This window comes from Dendrobium catenatum, unplaced genomic scaffold, assembly GCF_001605985.2.
Source record: "Dendrobium catenatum unplaced genomic scaffold, ASM160598v2 fragScaff_scaffold_84, whole genome shotgun sequence".
Classification (NCBI taxonomy): domain Eukaryota; kingdom Viridiplantae; phylum Streptophyta; class Magnoliopsida; order Asparagales; family Orchidaceae; genus Dendrobium; species Dendrobium catenatum.
In genome coordinates this window covers 143,540-157,503 of record NW_021318546.1, presented here as the reverse complement: position 1 = coordinate 157,503, position 13,964 = coordinate 143,540, and the positions used below count along the sequence as shown (strand labels likewise).

The 13,964-nt window shown below is 34.5% G+C and overlaps 1 protein-coding gene across 1 annotated transcript; it reads left to right on the top strand.

The window, feature by feature from the left end:
- The first annotated feature begins 9,762 nt into the window (after window positions 1-9,762).
- On the top strand, window positions 9,763-12,920 carry LOC110095607. Its single transcript, XM_028696675.1, has 7 exons — window positions 9,763-9,793; window positions 9,971-10,045; window positions 10,139-10,235; window positions 11,457-11,814; window positions 12,008-12,461; window positions 12,752-12,801; window positions 12,885-12,920. Exons 1-7 carry the CDS (start codon window positions 9,763-9,765, stop codon window positions 12,918-12,920), a joined length of 1,101 nt encoding a protein of 366 aa, XP_028552508.1.
- Window positions 12,921-13,964: the final 1,044 nt, after the last annotated feature.

Below are 13,964 nucleotides of genomic sequence, written 5' to 3'. Positions count from 1 at the left end.
TGAGCCATTCTATCACCTCTTTATGAGGGAGGAGGGGTAGTGACCAACAAACATCGCGTTTGAGATCAGAAAGCTTTGTTTTTTTCTTTTTCCCTCCTTTTTATTTCTTTTCTTTTACCTCTTCTTCAGCTTGTTTGAGATTTTCAGAAAAGATAGTCTACTTCTTAAGAATATAGTATGAAACATCTTCGTATATATCGACTTTATGAATTAAAAATGGCTACAAATCACCTTTAATACAATGTGCTTCTCCCTTACGAGAGTATTTGATACACTGATAAATGGTGAAAGGCACCATTCTATATTCATGTACCAGGGTCTACCCAAAAGAGCATTAAAAAGCTTTGGAATATATTATATGAAATTTGGCTTTAGTCTTTAGGTTTCATATTTCTAATAGCAATGTGATTGAACCCAAAGATCTTTCACTGTGTTTAATAAACCCGTATAACATAATTTATCAGAACTGAGTTTGTGAGTATCCAACTTTAGGTATGCGAGAGTTCTATGAGTCATAATATTGACCAATGCATTTGGATTAACAAGAGCACGAGATAATTTAAATTTATTTATATTCAAAGATATATATAACAAATGATTGTGATTTAAAGTCCCCAATAGTAAATTATTGTCTGAGAATGTAATTTTTGGAATTTCTTTGGGCTCAATAATTCTTTTATCTATGTTGATGTTACACGAGCCATATAGATTTCTAGATCGAGGAAGACTTTAATTAAAGCCTTCCTCATTTCTTTGGAAAGAACCAAAACATTGTAGATACTCAATTTTGTAAGTAGTTTTCTGAGATGTGCTAACACATTATAATCCATTTAAGGAATATTTGAATTAACTACATCTAGATTTGGTTGAACTTGTGTTGATGTTTCTAAATTATAAACTACTTACTTTCCTTTCTTTAGCTGTAGCTGCTGATGGTGGTAACACCTTACCACTACATATATTTACTTGAACTATCTCTCCTGAGATAGAGACAATTGATTCTTTTGATTTTATATGTTCATTTATCTTTAATACTGTATATGTTGGATTATCAAAATCAAACATCTCAATTTTTGTACAAATAGAATCACCCTTAATATCAATGACAGGGGAATCACTATCAGAGAAATATTGAAGAGATTATTTTAATTCATTTAAATTTATTTCAGTTATTATAGAGTAATTTTGTGTTGCATCATTTGTTTGATCATCACCAGATATAGATAAGATATACTCTGAATCTTTCTTCGTTGTTTTCTTAGCCCCTCGCAGGACAAAATATAAATCATATAATATAAGCGGTACAAAATTCGTTGCTCTTCCATTAGAGGAAACTATAACTTTATTATTTTCAATGTTACTTTCATTCTTGAACTCTTCCTTATGAAATGTTGAAGACTAACTAGCTGATCTCTTCTTAGGTTCTTCAAAAGGAATATTATTATTGACTTCCTCTTCAGGGGATGCTAGAATAACCCGAATGGGACTCTGCACTCTTTGAGATACCTGAATAGTTGAATGATAATTTTTTTAGGACTTTCTTAGAAGATCGAGATAAATCTTTATCCCAATCAGATCAGGTTTTGAACTTAAAATTGCTACGAAAGACTCACCAGTCACACATTTAGCAGTAGAATATCCCCGACTAGAATCAGCTAAATACTCCTTGGGCATCACAACCGATCCATCTTTGGTACTTCATTTAAGACATTCCTTAAAAGTTAACCAATATTCTAACTCCTGATTGATCATCCATTGATATGGGCAATATTTAGGTTTTCCCACTACCCATATCTTCAAGCTTCTTAGGTTCAGGAAGTTTAAATTGTAAGTTCTTTAGAAAATTCTTGAAGATCCTCTTTATAGCCTCTCTTTTAAATGAATAAGAATTATTCTTTATAGCTTCAAATCTCTCACTTTCCTCTTCAGGAGTGAGATTGGAGCATTTGAATTGTGGATTAGGAGGCCTGATACATTGCTGATACTATGATGGATGACCTAGATTTTCTATCAGAACTTGCATCTATAGTTTACCCTTATTAACTGCAATATTGAACCAGACTTCTTTTCCAACACCTTATAAGGTTTTAGTTTTCTGATTTTTACTGGAGATTGATCTTTTGAGAAAGTAAATCGAGACAATTCCTCTTAAAGATTAGATGCTTTACTCAATAACTTTTCAAAAATTTTGAATGTAAACTCTTTCAACAAGAAATTAATTGAACCATTAATGTTTTTTAGCATAATTTCTATAGCATGCTACTCTTGGAGTTGAGGTTTACACGTCATGTTGATATTCCTCCACCTTAGGATGTAGTTAACAAAACTTTCACCAGGTTTCTTTTTCTCCACTACCAGATCCCCTACTATGACATGGTCATGTGCTCTAACAAACCGTTTAGTGAACATATGTTCTAACTCTACAAATGTTTGCACTAAACCATTATGTATCTTAACATACTATTCAAATGCAACACCTAATAAGTTGCTTACAAATTGTTTAAACAGTAGAGCATCACTACCTCCTGCATTACAACAGCTGGCCCTGAAGTGCGCTAGATGTGACTTCGAATACCCTGTTCCATCAAAAATTTTGAATGATGGTGGAAAAAATCCTTTAGGATAAGGAATCAAGTTAGTGGCGGCGGGTTGTGGCAGGTGGAGACAGGGGGCGGCATTCCGTGGTGGTGGGCAATGGTATGTGGCGTAGGTAAAATTAAGCTCGCATGCAATTTAAATGGTTCTCGCTTAAAATTAGGCGAATTTAGTTCACCTAAAAAAAGAACTAAAATGATTTACACTATATTTAATTTAATTTACTTTGAATTTTTTTTCTTCCAATCTCATTAAGAGAGAGGAGTTCCACAAAAAGAGGAAGGATTTTGAAGAGCTTTTTGGGTGCCAACATTGAAGATGGAAGAAGGTGGACGGTCAACCTTTGATGACCGGAACACCTCAATCTTATTATCTACCGCGCATCCAACTTTGTTGGATTCAAAAGGTAGATTTTCATGTTAAAGATTTGGTTTCATGAATTATGGTTTTGATGATAGCAAACAATATGACTGCCTTTTCTCTACTAACCTTTCAGGACTCAAAGATCAGACGGAAATCGGAATCAGCTCAAGCTGGGTAGATTAGGATTGAGTCAGTTTGTAATTTTCTTTTTTCCCTTTCTTGAGTCAATTATAAATGTTTGAAGTGACTGATGTTAAGTAACCATACACACACACTTGAGAGATTTAGAATTTTTGTTTTTACTCACATCATCCCGGACGATATTATTATCATCCTGGACGATCGAGTTCAAAAAAGAAGTTCTAATCAGGATTTCTTAGTTAAGGCAGCCGTAATTAACTTATTGGCCTGGACGATATGCTCAATGCAGAAAGAAATAGCCGCCATGATTAATTTAGGTATTCTGCATTTTTGGAAATCGGCAAGGATGATTGTGAGATCGGCCTGGACGATATGGCACAATTATGCCTAAATTGATGAGGCAATTAAGAAAGCAATTAAGGATAATTGATATGATCACATCATCCTGGATGATCGCAGGATCGGCCAGGATGATATATTCAAAAACCCTTAGTTGCTCCTAGCCGATCAGGATCGAACAGATCGAATTCAGGGCGATGCTTTGAACAATTTTCCTCTGATTTGAACTAATCGTTCGGGATGATCGTGAGATCGGCCTAGATGATCAAGCCAATTTTCAATCATCTAGATCATCTTTAGGGCGATGTTCTGGCTGATCGTCTGTGTTTTGAACTGATCATACAGGATGATATTATTATCATCCTGGATGATAAAGTCGGCAACTTGCAATTATTGAGCTCCTTTGAAGCTCTTCTATTTAAGAGCTCTTGTTTAACATTTTTTAATATCTTTTGGCTGCTGTCTTGACCTGAGAAAACCTAAAGGAGAGGGAGAGAGAGAGAGGATCTTGTGAGGGGGGAGCTTGTGAAGGAGTTCACAAGGGTTACTCCAAGCATTATTCCACTTCTTCTTCCCTTGATTCTCTTGTCCTTAGAAGGGTTAGGCGAGGTAAGATTCAACGATCGATCGAGGTTCTCTGCCTGCTTCAGGAGGAAGCAAAAGGAGTTGGGTTCTCTGCCTTACCGGGGGTGGAAAAAAGGAGGTGTTTTGTAAGGGCTTCTCCTCCAAGCTGTGGGGGCTAAAGGAGAGTCATGTTGGTAGTGAAATACTCAGAGAGCGCCTCCGGGGAGTGGACGTAGGTTAAGTTGATCGAACCACTATAAACCCTTGTGTTCTTTTTCTGCTTCCGCACTTATTTTTCTGTGGTGACTTTGGTTTGTGATATTTGTTCTTAGTTTTAAAGAATTTTTAAAAATACCAATTCACCCCCTCCCCCTCTTGGTTAGCCTCAGGATTAGTTCATAGGGCCTAACATCCCTAACAAACTTTTAAGTGGTATAAGAGCGGGATTCATAAAAACTGAGTTTGAAAACTTTTTGAATTTTTGATCCATGGCTAACTTTGGGAATCATAATACAACTGAAGGATATTCTATTACACGACCTCCTTTGTTTGACAACCTTCCTTTTGATTTTTGGAAATCTCGTATGTCTACTTTTCTGCAATCAACTGATCATATCGCATGTGGATGCTTATCAAAGAAGGATATTCTCCACCTTATCATGAAATTAACAGAATTAAAATTGAAGTTGCTTTTACTGAATGAACTTCCGATGAAATAGATTTAGCTCAATTGAATGCGAAGTGTTTGAACTATTTTTTCTGTGCTTTAAAGTCTGAAGATTACATGCGTGTTTCTACTTGCTCTACTAGAAAAGAGATTTGTGATAGGTTGTGTATTACTTATAAAGAAACCAATGAAGTAAAACAATCTCGTTTGAATATTCTCTTGCATGACTACGAACTTTTTTGTATGAAACCTTTTGAAACAATTTATGATATATATGCACGGTTTACTCAAATTGTAACTTCTTTGCATGCCTTAGGAAGAGAACTTTCAAACTATGAAAAAGTGAACAAAATCTTAAGATGCTTGCCTTCCTATTTTGATGCTAAAATCACTGCTATAACTGAATCTAAGGATTTAAACACCTATTCGATTGATAACTTACTTGGCTCACTCATTGCTTACGAGCAAGGGGTGAATCAAAGAAATCTTGATGCAGATGAGAAAAAGAAAGAGAAAACAGTGGCACTGAAGGCTCACCAATCAGACTATGACTCTTCCGGGTTTGAAAGCGATGACTTTGCCTTAATCACAAGACAATTCAAAAACTTTTTAAGGAAGAAACATAAGCATCATCAAAGTTGGAGAAAAGGTAAGGATAATAAATATCCTAAAGGATCGTCTGATGTGGTTTGTTATGAATGCAGGAAGCCCAGACACTTGAATGCTGATTGCCCTACACTTAAGATGCACACAAGAAAGGAAAAGAGTGAGGAGAAATCTAAGTTTAGAAAAAATAAAAAGAGACTTCAAAAGGCGTTTTGGGCGGATTCTCCATCAGATTCATCGGAGACGGAACCAGAAGATGAGATAACAAACTTGTGCTTATTGACAAATGATAATCTTGATCAAGAAGAGGTATGTGAACTTTCCTACGATCAACTTCTTGAAGTTTCTGAAAAAATTCATGCATCATATAGGAAACTTAAGAAAACACATACTAGCATGAAATTGTAATTTTTGAATTTACAAAAAGAGTATGAAGTTATTCTCAAAGATCATTCTACGATTGATTCAAATCACATGACTCTACTTGATGAATTTGATGAGTTAAACAAAAAGCATTGTGAATTAATTGAAGAACATGAGTTACTAAAAGCCACACATACCTTACTTGAATATGATTTTAAGAATTCTAAAGAGATGGTGAAAAATTTGAGGATTGATAATGATGCCTTAAAAAGTACTAACTTGATGATTCAAAATGAATTGGATACATTTAAGAAAACTAGGATGACACCAACACTTGATCAAAAGTCAAAACCTAGGAAGAGGCATTATAACTCAAGCCATTTAAGGAATCCTTTTCCATGTGTTAGATGCTTTTCATATGGCATGCTAGGACACATCTCACACACTTGCACTGTTCACCATAGTACACGTTGGGTGTGGAGACCAAAGGTGTATGATTTATAACATACCACACATGCATTGCATTCTACTTTTCATAAGAAGGGACCCAAACCTATTTGGATTGCTATATCTGACATTTGATAATTTTGCAGGTATGCTCTCGCAAAAGGCCTCGTGATAGTATGTGGTATTTGAACAGCGGATGCTCTCGATATATGACTGGTGATGCAAATCAATTTATTTTGCTGGAGTCCAGGACTGGAGGCAAGGTTACTCTTGGAGACAACACCACCAGGAAGGTGGTAGGCTCAGGTATAATTGGTAATTCCAAGAACCTTATGATTGAAAATATTTTGCTTGTAGATGGATTAAACTAAGGATTCAGAAAAAGCTAGGTTGTGAGATCTTGACCATCCATAGTGACCATGGGGGAGAGTTTGAGAAGAAAGATTTGGAGATTTTTGTGAGGACAAGAGGATTAGCCACAACTTCTCAGCTCCTATGACCCCTCAGCAGAACGGGGTAGCTTCTGAAGGAGTTCACAAGGGTTGCTCCAAGCATTATTCCACTTATTTTTCCCTAAAGTCTCTTGTCCTTGGAAGGGTTGGGAGAGGTAAGCTTCAGAGATCGATCGAGGTTCTTTGCCTGCTTCAAGAGGAAACAAAAGGAGTTGGGTTCTCTGCCTTGCCGGGGGTGGCAAAAAGGAGGTGTTTTGTAAGGGCTTCTCTGCATAGCTGTGGGGGCTAAAGGAGAGTCAAATTGGTAGTGGAATACTCGGAGGGTGCCTTCGGGGAGTGGATGTAGGTCAAGTTGATCGAACCACTATAAACCCTTGTATTCTTTTTACTGCTTCCGCACTTATTTTTCCGTGGTGACTTTAGTTTGTGATATTTGTTCTTGGTTTTAAAAAAAATACCAATTCACCTCCCTCTTGGTTAGTCTCGGGACTAGTTCATAGGGCCTAACATCCCTAACGAACTTTCATTTCATTCAATCGTAGCATTTCTCGCAATTTCATGAACTCTCCTCTGATAATCAGAGAGGGAGGTTTGGTATCCTTGAAGAACATTGTACCAGAAAAGGAAAAGAATTTTTTTCTGACTTCAACAGTAAGTCATTCTCAAATAGGTCAGTTTTTTTCCCTAAACCTAATGATATGGAAGCTTCTTCTTTGGGTTGCAAGGATAATAATTCTTTGATGAATGATGTTGGTGTTGGTAATTCTTCATCTAGAATGGATAGTTCTAATGTGTGGATTAAAAAACCACATATTAAAATTAATTTCAATGGAGTTTTTGATGGAAATGAGGATGTTAATGTTGTCAAACTTGATGTGGAAAATGAAAAGGCCAATGTTCAAGTTTTAATTTGAGAAATTCATTGGTGGTAAAAATTCTGTGTAATAACTTGTCTTTTTCAATATGTTCTCTTGAATTAAGGAAGCAATGGACTAAATTTTGAGGGTTTCATATAACCTCTCTTGGTTTGGATTGGCTTTTGTGTTCTTTTCAATCCTTTGAAGCAATGGAGGAAGTTATTAATGGAGGACCATGGTATGTTGGGGGATTTGTCATTGGTTTAGATATATAGTATCCTAACTTCTCTCTATCTCCATGGTTGGGATTTCTTCTCCCATTTGGGTTCGTCTACCTCATTTGCCTCTACATTGCTGGGATGAAACCAATATTACTAGAATAGTTTCTAGAGTTGGGACTCCTTTATTATTAGATGGCAACATGTTTAGATGGGGAAGAATGGAATTTGCTAGAGCTTGTGTTTGTATTAAATTAAATTCTAAGATTCCTTGTGGCATTTGGGTTGAAGGTCTTAATGGAAGGTTTTTTCAAAGATTTGAATATGAAATCATTTCATCTTTCAAATGTGGAAGGATTGGACATAAAGATTCTATATGTCCAAATGTCCCTAATTCACTAAATATGGTTGACAATGAAGTTGCTAAAGGTTCTTTTCAAGTTAATAATAACTCTCATGGGCCTTGGATGCATGTAAAGTTTAAAATAGAAGAAGCCAAAAAACTTTATTTGTTGAGAAGAAATCTGATTTTCTCTCTAAGAGTAATCATGTTAAGATGAATTCGGGTAGGAATCCTAAAGTAGTTAAGGAAAATGTTGCTCATATTGTATTTGATAAGATTACATCAGATCTTGAAGATTCCAATAAATACAGTGTTTTATCTCCTGAAGGAAATGATATTATGGAGGCTGAATTAGATTTTATTAACAATGTTAACTTGGAGAAAAATTTAATTAAAGAAGCTATATGCAAGTTTGTTCAATTTCTGGATAATAAGCCGAAGGAGTTTATTCATAACTCTGTTCAAAATTCAGAAATTGAACCAGCACGAATCCTGGATGGAGTTAACGAAGTTGGTAATGTTGAGTCGGCATCTGTTGCTGGAATAACAGAAGTTCAAAATTCAGAAGTTGAACCAGCACGAATCCTAGATGGAGATAAGGAAGTTGTTAATGCTGAGTCGGCATTTGTTGCTGGAATAACAGAAGTTCAAAATTCAAAATTTGAATTCATGGCTGCTCAAATTCAGGAGATAGAAGAGGATGCTGTTACGGATAATTCTGGTTCTGAACAGAATGTTGATATCCCTTCAGCCTATACCGTGGTGTAACTGAAGTTCCTTTAGACGGTGCTGGAGAAATTAATGGAAATATTGCTATTAATGAAACTGAATTTGTTACTCCTCCCTCTGAGGTAAATTTGAATTTTAAAAAGGCTGTGTGTTAGCCAAAGGGATAACGTCTTCTATTGATTATTCTTCTGGTTCTAAGCACAAACTCTTCAAAGAGCTACAAACATTAGGACCAGTGGAAGATTATCCTCGTAAAAGAAAGGCAGATCTCATTTCAAAAATAAAAAAGAGGGGTTTCTCCCCTTTTGCTCTTTAATGATTTCTCATTCTTACATTGGAAACAACATCACGGAACTTCTCAGGAGATACTTGATGATGCAAATTATGATCAAAGAGTATCTCAGATTACTTGTTCTGGATCATGGTCTCGGCTTTTGGAAGTGTCACCTAAGGGATCTTTTGGATGTTTTCTTAGGAGATTTTTGGTTATTAGTGAATACTTGTAATTTCTTTCTAATGTTTTTTCAGTTTAGATTGCTTTATTTTTGCATCTTATTTGTTTTCTAAATTTATTCTAATTGATTATGGAATTGATATTAGGTTATATTTTTTAACCGATTGGGAACTCTGGGATACTAATCGACCTTGCTGATTGTTTTTTTATATTTGGTATCCTCTCAACCCCAAGGGTTTTAAAATAAGAAATAGTGGGTATCATTTCAATTATTGTAAGTTTAGTTTAACAAATAGACTTTCAATAAGGTTTCTTTCCCTGTTGGATCAAGAAACCATTAGTTTTTTCTTTGGTTCTAGTTTGTACTAGTTTTTTCTTTCTTTCCTTTTTAATGCAATATTGCATTTCTATAAAAAAAAAAAATACTAATATTTTCAAACCTCATGCATTTGAATGTGTTATACCCATTTTTCTTCGAGTGAAATAGACCATATGAGAACCTGCTTTTTTATTATTTTTGAAATTAGAACCATCTTTAATATTTAGGCTCTTAATTTTTCTATAAAAAAAGGAGCACTGGCTGCTTTCGTGCAGCACTTTACTTTGCGTCGTGTGGGCGTCCGCATGGCGCGTCTGCCATCTCAGATTCTCAACCGTTAGCAAATAGCTGTGCTTTATTAATCTTAATAGTAAAAAATAAAAAAAATTAAAATCTGCCGTAACTTTTCGCGCCGGAACCTAATTCAAAATCAATAGGTGGGTCCCTCCCGCCTTTCTCGCCCTTCCTTCTCCCTTTTTATGTTGTTCTATTCGAAAAGGAAACGAAACGTAGCACTTACCACAGTAGCCTTCACCGTCGCTCAGATTGATATGGATGCCACAATCGATCAGTTCACCAACTCAGTTGGTAATTTTCTGTTCTTCATTTTTCACAAATTTCTTCCTTACTGTTTTTCTTAATTTTTTTAGCTATTGTTATATGGATTATTTGGGATTTCAGGAGGGTCATTACTTCGATATCCACTTCGATCCGCGACCAAGGGGAAGGATGCGAAGACATCGAATGAGGAGACGCATATCAGTTCGGCTACCAGAAGGTTTTTTTGCTGTCTTTTATGACTTATTTTGTTTGTTTCATTGATTTAGGTTTATGGAAACTATTATTTATGGGAGCAGAAAGGATGTCTCTTGGTTGTTTTCTCTATTTTTCTTGGAGGACAAGTTGGGCATCACTCTACCCCTGATTTTAGTTTTGATGCAGAGCGATTGTTAGTTTAATGAGATCTATTGGGTAAACAGCCCATTTTAAACTTTTCCATGGTGGGAATCTATTGAAAATTTTTTCCTAGACGTAAAATATGTCGGCTACTGGTATGCTTGCTGTTTTTTATTTCATGCTGTGGTTACTTTTATTTTTCTATTTCTACTTTTCATAGAACTAGGTAAACTAATCATTTAATTTATCTATGATTTTTTGAGACTATGATCGGAGGGAAGCAAAAGGGAGTTCCTTGGTTATTTGCTCTGAGATCCAATTGGATGCAGAGCCATTAGATAGATTAATGAGATCCTAGAGGAAATGTTAAGTTTGATTGTTGGGGGGTTTTAGTGGGAAAATCTGTTATATCCTATAAAATTATTTGCTGAAGAGGTCAGTCCTTCCTCATCGCAGTTCTGATTTTATAAATCTTATATTTGATAAGTTGAGAGCTGAAACCAAAAAAATTAATCACAGTCGGTGCAAATATGACATTTAGCAGAAGGATCAAAACTGAAATGAATATATTGATGGCTGTTTTTTAGCAGTAATAAATTTATAGATGGGGTGTATAGCTACTCATTATTTTTGTCATAATGATAGTAGAATTCCTGCACTTGTAACTTCTTATTTTAATTATGAAAGTAAGCCTAATTTGTTTTTAACTTGAACAGTGATCTTTATATGTTATTTGCAATAACCCCCTCATATTTTTATGCCTATCATAATCAATAAGGGACCAATTTTTGTATTAATTTTTCTCATATACATCGACTCCTTCAGTAATTTTCATCATCTTACTACTCTTGCAATAACTATAGAAATTATTTAGTTTTATATTTGCCAAGCCAAAAGGACATATAGGCGCCAATTTTCGGACTTGAGGAAGAATAAGCATGAAATAGAATGGTGCTCAATGTTTATTGATATAGATTATTTTTTATGTGCTCTGTAAATTCTAAAAAGCTGCATATGATCTCGTTATGCTATTGGTAACAAGGCACTCAAGAAAACCGGTCAGATTTATTGGCTGAAATGATTACTCTTGTGATTAAATTAGGTTGAGGACTGCACCAAATTTGGCCAAGAGCATGAGCGAACTCGATTTTTCTGGGAAAGAAAAGTCAGCGAAGCCTCCAAAGAGGATCTCAAACCTTATAAAGTCTACTAATAGTAGCCCTCATACCATATCTGCTGGAATGCTCACACCAATATCTGAAAATCAAAGGAACAGATTGAACACTCAGTTGAATGATGACACATCTATGTCTGATGCATCGAAATCTAGCCACAGGAAAAAGTTCAGTGTGTTATCTTCAGCTTCCTATTGGTTATCACTGATTAAACTTTCTGAGTCAGCTTCAAAGCACTCAGTTTCGATAGGTTTTTTTAAGCTTGCGCTTGAATCAGGAGTTGAGGTATGGTTGTGTTGATTTTATTCTTTCAGAACATTCATAATTATTTGGGCTGGAATGTCATGGTAGATAACATATTTGGATTCCTTTTTAGTCATCATGGATGTAGTCTGCTAAAAAAACAAAATCAACATGCATCCAAAGAGAATTCTTTTTTATTACCTTTTTAATTTGATTTGCTCATTTCTTGAAATAGCCTCTGCATCGAATTCGTGAAGAACTCGGGTCATATGTACTCAAGTACAACCTTCTAGAAGAACTAGAAAACATCACAAAGGATATACTCAATAGTTACAACATACAAGATCTTGAGAAGCCACATATTGTGGAGAATGATTCTCAATTACCAGATGATGTAGCCGTAAACTTGGGTGAGGTTCATAAGAACACTACAATTCTTCAGAGGGCCGTTAATTTGAAGCCAAAATTTTCAAGCATAAACACTCTTGTTGAATCAAATAAGAAAGACGTTGTTCAAAAGAGAACTCCCGCAAGTAGAAAAAAATCACCCACATCGAGGAATCCAAAAAATGCTGTTCTTATGAATGATTCAGTTGGCACAAGTGCATCTCAACAACCAAGAAAGTTGCAAATGAACAAGGGAAAAAGCTACAGCAAGTGCTCTGAGAAGAATTCTAATAATGATGAAGGTAATTGGTTTATCATAATAGCTTTAGAAAACATTTTCACTAAAGAAAATAAGGGATTAGAAACGAGATTCCTACTTTGATTGATCTACAGTTCTCAATATATATATATATATCAACAATTTAGAGCATAAGCTTAGCCATTTCATTTTCCTTCTTCCATACCAACAAATACGAATTTCTATTTTATTAAACTTTAGCAATGCTTGTGTTACATTTACTCAATTAAAAGTTTTCTGAATCAGAATACTAATACTCTATCCCATGGTGTTATTATTTCTTGTTGAATTCAGTGGATGATTCACACAACGAATTGCCAAAACTTAATGATAAAGAAAACATGGTATGCCGATCCTTTTATGTAGGTTAATTCTATTATTTTTCCACTCATAAATCTTATTTCTAATTAAAAAAATTCTCTTTCAGGCATCTGAAAGCATAGATATTTACAGCTCAAAGTAATGCGGCTTACTGAAGGCTTTCTATCATGCTGTTTCTGTTACAATACCTCGTGCTGTTCATGTCAATAGTTACCAAAAGATTGCATATTATATGATTTTGAATCTTGTTTGGCCAAAATATTGTGTGTTTAAGGTTTTTTTTTTCCTCAAGCACTTTTCCAATGTGATGTTGAAAATGATAATTTTTTTTAATGATGATTTTCTTGTCAAGCTGAAAGATTTTTATCTATGTTTGAAGAATTGTTGAGATCATCAATGGGTGTGCTGTTTAACTATGATAAATTTAGAAACAAAAATCTACAATTATCCTAGTTTTAGACATCTTAATTCATGCAACCTAGTTTTGTTGTCTTCAAATTAGTTGGCTTCTCAAAGGTTTGAGTTTCGTTTTTAAGTAGTCATTCATTTTGATTATTTTTACTGGTTTAACACTTCGAACAATTAATGATAGTTCGATTTTTCTTTTTTTAATTGGAATTTTCTTATTTTTATTGTTGGATAAGAAATATAAGACTCATGTTCTTGGCCCGGTGCATATTAGTAGTATCTTATTAAGTTTTAAATCATAACATGCATGCAATTTGGTGGACTTTATTAATTGAATTTTGTTGGAAAAATAAGAATTTAATGAATATTTGTTCGTAACAAATGAATTGTCTAAAATTTTAATGATATACTTGGACTTTAATTTAAATTAGTTAGGAAAATTGATGAATTTTAAATTAGTATTAATAAAAATTTATTCAAAATTGTGAAAGGATTTACATCCGTATGATTAGATAAAATACTTCTTCAATATAATAAATTTAAGCCATGCTTTCATCTATTGTTCATTATTTATGCGAAAAATAAAGTTAACATATATAATCATACAAAATAGAAATACACTGAAAAAGTGAAAATAATGGCTTCCAGTTATGTGTTGTTGCTCTGCCTCTTTTATAGGTTTAGTTAGAAATACTAATGTTTGTGTATAATATTGGTGGTTTCCCTATAGGCCTATATGAAAGGATATTAGTCATTTGATTATTTTTCAAATTTGCGA

Excerpts from the sequence above, each read along its gene's own strand:
- LOC110095607 (XM_028696675.1), top strand. The coding sequence starts at position 9,763 with ATGGCGCGTCTGCCATCTCAGATTCTCAACC. Across the intron at positions 10,046-10,138 it reads TCAGTTCACCAACTCAGTTG|GAGGGTCATTACTTCGATAT; the intron begins GTAATTTTCTGT and ends TTGGGATTTCAG. Across the intron at positions 11,815-12,007 it reads CGCTTGAATCAGGAGTTGAG|CCTCTGCATCGAATTCGTGA; the intron begins GTATGGTTGTGT and ends TTCTTGAAATAG.